General features: G+C 39.6%; 1 protein-coding gene and 1 pseudogene across 1 annotated transcript; one reads left to right on the forward strand and one right to left on the reverse strand.

The window, feature by feature from the left end:
- The first annotated feature begins 6 nt into the window (after window positions 1–6).
- On the forward strand, window positions 7–3,496 carry LOC129294585 (nuclear poly(A) polymerase 4-like; annotated as a pseudogene).
- A 410-nt stretch (window positions 3,497–3,906) lies between these two features.
- LOC129294360 (receptor-like protein kinase 5) lies at window positions 3,907–7,190 on the reverse strand. The gene is given in 5 exon segments (XM_054932661.1): window positions 3,907–4,364; window positions 4,455–4,693; window positions 4,695–4,911; window positions 4,914–6,186; window positions 6,188–7,190. Coding segments are annotated over 5 exon segments (3,105 nt in total). The 5' UTR covers window positions 7,133–7,190; the 3' UTR covers window positions 3,907–3,933.
- Between the last annotated feature and the right edge of the window lie 564 nt (window positions 7,191–7,754).

Below are 7,754 nucleotides of genomic sequence, written 5' to 3' on the forward strand. Positions count from 1 at the left end.
TATCTCAAATGGGTCTGTGCTATATGTGTGATTGACCAAACTGTTCGAAGTCTTCATGGCTGCCGAGTGGCAGATCAACTTTTCTCTTAAACTCGTTCCAAATGTCGAGGTTAATATACATACTCTTCAATTTTGGTTGATTATTATATTAGATGTAATGGTCCTTCAACTTTTTTGAATTGATACTTCTGTAATCCTTGACAATTTTAGCACTTCCGAACTACTCTGAGATGTTTAAAGTTTTGGGCAAAAAGGCGTGGTGTTTACTCAAATGTAAGATACCTCTAAAGCTTTTTATCATCAGGGGGGCATTTATTTTTTGTTGTCTTCATTCTTCATTTCACTTTGTCTAGGTTACTGGATTCCTTGGTGGTGTAAATTGGGCTCTTTTAGTTGCTCGTGTTTGCCAGCTTTATCCTCATGCAAATCCTAGTATGTTAGTTTCTCGATTCTTCAGGGTTTATACACATGGCGGTGGCCAAACCCTGTAATGTTGTGTTCTATAGAAGAGAATGAACTGGGTTTCCCTGTATGGGATCCTCGTAGAAACCCGCGGGATAGATTCATCTTATGCCAATAATCACTCCCGCATATCCATGCATGAATTCTAGCTACAATGTCTCAGCAAGTACTCTGCGTGTTATGGTAGAACAGTTTCACTATGGCAACAGGATCTGTGAGGTAAGAGGAGTTTACTAGTATCTAGTTTTCCTTTTCTGCACTCCTTAATTTGTTTTCTATTGCTTTCTTGTCTATCTGTAGGAAATTGAGCTCAGCAAAGCCCACTGGAGTTCTCTTTTTGAGCCATATCTCTTTTTGAGGCATATAAAAACTATCTGCAAGTGGACATAATAGCAGCAGATGCTGATGATTTACTGGCATGGAAGGGCTGGGTAGTCTAGGTGGAGACAACTTACCCTAAAGGTAAAATGCTGTGATAGTCTGGTATTATGTTTCCTCCACTGGATGTGATCCATACATATCTGGGATTAATTCATTGGCAATAGCTAATCTCTGTACGTTTGCTAATTATAATGCTTTCCAATTATTACTGAACAGATAGAGCGGGACACAAATGGGATGTTGCAGTGTCATCCATACCCCCACGAGTACTCAGACACTTCCAAGCCTTGCCCCCATTCTGCATTTTTCATGGGTTGCAAAGGAAAGCAGGAGTTAGAGGTCAAGAAGGCCAGCAGTTTGACATACGTAAACAGTAGATGAATTTAGACAAGAGATAAACATGTATGTATATTGGAAACCAGGGATGGAAATTTATGTTTCTCATGTTCGTCGAAAGCAGCTCCCTCCATTTGTTTTCCAGATGGTTATAAACGGACTAGAATGCCAAGGCATCTGATCCATCCTTCTGAAAACATGAATGAAAATACTACGAAGTGCTACTCTGGATCTACTGAAAGAGGCAACAAAAGGAAAAGTGATCCTGAAATGGTGAATTTGAAGACAAGCCAACCAGAAAAGCGATCATCTATGAGCCCACAAAGGCTAGATTCTTTTTCTCCTGAAGGTAGTATTAGTAGATCAGGTGGTACCTCTCATATGAGTATTGAATGTATTGATAGGTTAGAAGATTCAACAAGCAAGGATGCTGATAGCAATTGTAGAATTAAAACATCTGTTGGGCTCCTGGGAGGTGGAATAGGCACTGTAGGACCTGAAATACAGATTAGTGAAACAGATGCTTGCACACTTGATGAGCAGAAATCAAGAGGTCTGGGAGTTCAAAATGAGGTAAGCCTGCTGAACCAGTGAAGGAAAACATCAGGAAGTAGTTTGGTTCATGTGAAGTTCCTTATTTAGAAGTTGGTGATCCATTTCAGAATGGAGTTGATGGGAACAAAGTTCGGGATTGCTTGGAAAGTGATGAAACTGCATCTATAAAATGCTTGCTGATTCTGAACGGAGTGTTGTTAGTACAGACCAACAAGTAGTCAAAGCTTGTAATTTGGCAAGAGCTGAACATGCGGACTACGCACCAAGTGCCAGCAACCGGAACTTCAACTGTGAGGTGAGATTTTTCATTTGAGGAATTATGGATTAGGAACGGTTGTGAACTGCAGTGACAAAAAACTTGAGTCTGGGCAATAGTGAGGGCACGGATCTTTGCAGGGTGATGTCTGTGTGGCAGATCCTAATTCTGTTTTTGAAGAGTGGATGTTTTGATGGGAATAGAGTATTTCAAAATAGCAAGGCTGAAGAATTGAAGGTTTTGAAACTTCTTTAATCTCTTTATGTTTTTCTCAGTTAGTGAGGATGATAGCTAAATGGTAATTTTGACACTTTTCTCTTTAATAACTGTGGTTGAATTTTGCATTTGATTGATTTATTGATTTCAAAGATATAAGATGAGAATATGATATTATCCTCTTTTTAACTTCTTTGATTATATCAGGTTTTTTAAACACTCATGATGGTCTATTCATACTGTGTTCCTGTCGTGTTGCCTATTTTTACTATGACTACATGCTTTTGCATCATAGTCTTCATATTGTTACTCGTTTCTTAGGTTATAAATGTTTTTGCATCATAGTTTTCATATTGTTACTAGTTTCTTAGGTTATAAATTTTTCATGGCCATTGAATTTTGTAAACAATTTCTGACTGATGAATATGTGGTCGCAGGTCCTGCACCACTATACGTGCTAGCTTTCCAGTAATTGTGCTAAAAAACCCCACTTTTGTGTAGAGGATCAAAGACAACACCCTCCTTTGTGTTTCACTTTTTATCAGTTTTAGATTAATTTGATTAATGCTTTGATGGTATCCTAAAATTTCCTATGTTTCATATTTTCTATAGCCTGATGCCAGACTTGGAAGTGTTGTATGAACACAAGATGGGCTAGGTCGGAATCTTCACAGAAGCTTAGTGACAAGGCATGCGTGTAAACTCTTGCAATGTGACCAAGTTATATCTTTATTCTTTCATGTTGGGTGGTTGCTTTTTGTAGGAGTCAGAATGGAACACAGCATGAGCGTTGGGAGGTGATTTACTGAAATCTCTGGTCCCGTTCCTTCCACCTTATGCTGTATTGGGGGTTTGACGTCTGAGATGGAGTGAGGGCGAGGTTGTATTTAAAGCGTTGAGGAGCAAATGCAGTTGAAAATGCTGAAATTAGTCTGGCTTTTTGGGAACAGATCTGCAACTGTCGTTTGTACATAGATGAAGCGTAATGGAGATTGCTCGAAATTGTGGGTTTCATTCAATCCTGTTTTCTGTGAATCTAGGTCTCATCTGAAGAGCTTTGATTGTTGTCTCATGCGACCTAAATATTTACGTTATTTAACTTGTAAGATAAGTTGAACTTATGATGTGGCGGATGCATGACGTAAATGTAATCAATAGTTGATTGGGCTGGACGATTTAGAAGAGAAAAGCATGGCGGCTGATGAGTGAGTGGGTCTTTCATTACCATGCCTACCCTTCGAAGTTTAGACTCTGACCGGGATCATTATTGCCTATTGTCTCTTCTTTCAATGTCGGTGAAAAACTGTAGTAAATTATCGTCTTTGGCGACGGATAACGGTTTCCGTGTGATTTGGTGGTTTAAAGAGCTCAGGTTTTCTTGCGGGTTGGAGATTCAGTAGAGGGTGGGTGGAAAGCGAGACAAGAAATCAGGGAAGCACCGCGTTTTTTCTGGGCCACGACGTAAACGCCGTCTCTGTATCCGAAGCCTCATGAATTCATGATAGTGCTGTGATCCGGTTGACTTGTAGTTCTATATTAAATTATAAAATAATTTAAGACAGATTATATATGTCAAACATAACTGAATAACGATGCTCTATAATTTTATTATTTTCAAAATAAAATATAAATTTTTAGAAATATTTTTCATTCAATAAAATATAAAGAAAGAATGTAATATGAAAGATAGTATTAAAAAAGTATTATTATTAATAAAAAGCATTATTTTAGCTTCCATCACTTTCACCGAAGGCTGTGCTACAATCCTTGTAATTTGAAATGTACATGGAATCGCCAAGAAGGGGAGCAATATCAACCTCTGTTCCGATCTTCTTGCCGTCTTGACCTGGTGGACGGCACCGCTCAAGAACCTGCAAAATCTCTCTCATGGAAGGTCTAGCTGAGGGTGATATGCTTGTGCAAGCAAGGCCTAATTTAAAGACCTTTATCATCTCTTCCGCATGACACGCTTCTTTGATTTCTTCATCCAAGGCATCAGCAAGGCACTTCCCTTCACTGTGATACTGCCATGCCCAATCTACTAGGCTTGTATGCTCCTCTACGCCATATGGTTCTTTTCCGGTTACGAGCTCTAGTAGTACGACCCCGAAACTGTACACATCAACTTTCTCGTTGATCTTGGTTGAATAGGCGTATTCTGCAAAAGCAAGTTAGTTCATGTAAAGATGGGTTTTTATAAATATAATGCCATAAAAATTATTCCTTGTCTTCTATCATAATCACTTACCTGGGGGAATGTAGCCGAAAGACCCCGCTATGGCAGACAAGCTATGTGGCTCCCCAGATTTCGCCAACATCCTGGCTAGCCCAAAGTCTGCAATACTCGCCCGGAATTCGAAGTCCAGCAATATATTGCTACACTTCACATCTCTATGGATGATTGGTGGTGAGCAATCGTGGTGCATGTAACACAGCCCCTGGGCGGCCCCTATGGCAATGTTCAACCTCGTTGGCCACTTCAAGATCAGATGATTGTTGTAAAGGAGTCGATGCTTTTTTCTTTCCATGAAGCCATCTATCCAGGCTCCCATTTTCCTTGTACTCATACACAAGGAGTTTTGAGTTTTCACTTGAAATGCAGCATAGAAGCTTCACAATATTGGAATGCCGAATCGTGCCTAGGATTTCAACCTCAGACATGAAATCTTTCTCTAGATTGTCGTCCAACTTTTTGCTATTCCAAATCTTTTTACGGCAACATATTCACCCGGATGATTAGAAGGAACCCGGTAAACCTTTCCAAAGCCCCCACTTCCAATGAGGTTATCATCTGTCAAGTTTGAGAAGAGATTCCATTCTGAGAAATCTAGCTTCTGGAACGAAGTAATCTTCCACGTTGAAAGTTTGGGCTCGGAATTCTTTCCCGATATGTCTTTGAATTTGTAGATGGCCAGTGAGGTAGTGGTTAGCAACACAATGATGGTGAGAACAAGAATCAAGGCAAGCAACTTGAAGGACGATTTGTTTGGATACCGAGGAGTTTTGGTCAAGCATCTTGGAAGCTCAACAGTTGGATTATAAGCACATAGGTTAGGGTTGTTCGAGAAACTGGTGTTATATGCGAGGTTATTGAAAGCATCTGGGATGCTGCCGGAAAGGTTGTTGGAAGACAAGTTGAGAAATATGAGCCTCATGTTGCCAAGCTGAGATGGGATTTCACCAGATATATCATTTTTAGATAAGTCCAAATAAACGAGATTAGGGAGATCGCCAACAGTTCTCGGAATTTGCCCGGAGAGTTTGTTGCTTGAGAGTGTTAAAGTATTCAGGGATTGCCAGGAGAGTATCTCGGATGGAAGCTTGCCGGAAAGTTGATTATTGTCAAGCCTGAGAGAATTAAGTCGGGAAAGAGCCGTCAACTCCTTTGGAATTTCACCGGAAAGCATATTGTTTCTCGCATCAAATACTACTAGATTTACTGCGGAAACAATTCCAGCCGGTATCTCTCCTGAAAAGTAGTTATTTCTAATCTCTAGCCTCGACATATTCCATGGAAGTTTACTTGGAAATTGACCAGTAAATGAGTTCTCACTCAACATCAAGGTTGATAAATTATTGGAAGTCCAAAGACTTGCAGGAATCTCACCAGTAAAATTGTTCCTGGAAAGCCGAACTGTGCGCAGAGTAGTGCAATTTCCAAGCGATTCGGGCAATTTTCCACCAAGATTGTTAGAAAAAGCAATCACGCCTTGCAAAGCATTATTGGCACACAAGTATTGAGGCAATGCACCACTCAGTTGATTGTCTGCAACTTCAAACCCTTCAAGCTTCGAATATAGGCCTAATTCTGGAGGAAGAGTTCCATTTAACTTATTGCGAAAAACCTTGAAGTGCTTCAGCGTTTTGATTAGGCCTAAACTTCTCGGAATCTGACCAGATAATTGATTGAAATACAGATTAAGTACCGTCAGGTTCTCCAACTTTCCAAAATCTTCAGGAATCGGACCCGTGAAATTGTTTCATTGCCAAATCAATGTCCATCAAATTCAAGGCCTGGATCGAACTAGGAATTTCACCAGACAATCTGTTGTAGTAAAGATACAGAAATTGTAAATTCTTGAGAGAGAACATTCTGCTGGGAATGCTACCTGTCAAATTGTTCGCTGACAAATCCAGCTGCACGAGATTCGTTAGGTTGGCAAAACTTTCAGGGATTTCTCCGATTAAATTGCAAGCTGTCATCCAGATGAACCTCAAATTCCTCAAGTTCCCAAACTCTGATGGAATGGCCATGGGCACAAACTTGTCATTATAGGCCAGACGGAGGATTTCGAGATTAGATAAGCTCCCAATTTCCTTGGGAAAAGTTCCATTGAACTCATTGTTGTGGAGGTACAACGTTTGTAACTCCGATAATTTCCCGATCGCTGCGGGGATATCGCCAAAGAAATAGTTGCCACTGAGGTCTAGGAATGTCAGAGTTTTTAGTCTGTCAATGTCGTCGGGGATTGGACCAGCAAAGTAATTTAGAGACAGGCCGAGGAATTGGAGGCTGGAGCAATTGTACAAAAATCTTGGGAATTCTCCGGGGATGTTGTTGTTTGAGAGGTCGAGAATCGTCAGATTCTTGAGGTCGCAGATCGTTGGTGGTAGCTTCCGGGAGACACCTTTTCCTGACAGAAGGACCTGGGTGACGACGCCATCGGTGCAACGTATCTCTTGCCAATCGCACGGTGACGATGATGAGGTCCACGATCGAAGCGACGGCGGATCGCCTAGTTGATGTTTAACGTCGAGTAGGATGTTCTGTTCGGAGCCTGCGGCCCGAGAAGCCGCACTGGTGGTCACTGAGAAGCTGAGGAAGACGAAGAAATGCACTCGAAACGTAAGAACAAGCAGGTGAATTCTGGTCATTTGAGACTCTCCAATTTGTTGGTCTGGTTTGGGAATTTGCCGGGAAGACATGGCGAAGCCAACGGTCAAAATTTAAACATGGTGAAGATCAGTGAAGTTGCGTTGCGTTGCGTTGCGTTGCGCAGTGGGTACTACTGAGAACTAGGAATTTATAATCGATGGGCAGGTTAAAGAAACACTGTACACGCTTCTCTCAACCAACCTTTCCCACCACTTTCCGTCTACTGCATTAAAATAAAATTGAATCCAGATTAAATTTTTATTTTATATTTATTTTATTAGACTGTTGAGATTTAATTTAAATAGTTTAATTTGATATTAATTTTTATAATTTTTATAAATTATTATTCAAATATACTTTAAATAATTTAGACTCAGCTTCTTCCCAAAATAAAAAATTGTAAAAATTGTTAAAAAATTTACTTCCTTTGTTTAAAAATGTAAAGTATTTTTAATCGAATCTCACCTCCAATAAAGTAATTACTTACTTTTCAATTAACCATATATTTTTATATTTATTTTTATTAAATATCCTATAATAAATATAAAGTCATTATCGATAGGAGCACTTTAAAAAAAATATAATGATTACACCTTAAAAAAATTAAAAATGTCTTATATTTTTTAACATTAACTCCTTAAAAAAACCTCTCTTCTTTAAGCGAGTGAGTAT

This window comes from Prosopis cineraria, unplaced genomic scaffold (genome assembly GCF_029017545.1).
Source record: "Prosopis cineraria cultivar Desert tree isolate PC_DT_omini unplaced genomic scaffold, ASM2901754v1 PC15, whole genome shotgun sequence".
Classification (NCBI taxonomy): Eukaryota; Viridiplantae; Streptophyta; class Magnoliopsida; order Fabales; family Fabaceae; genus Prosopis; species Prosopis cineraria.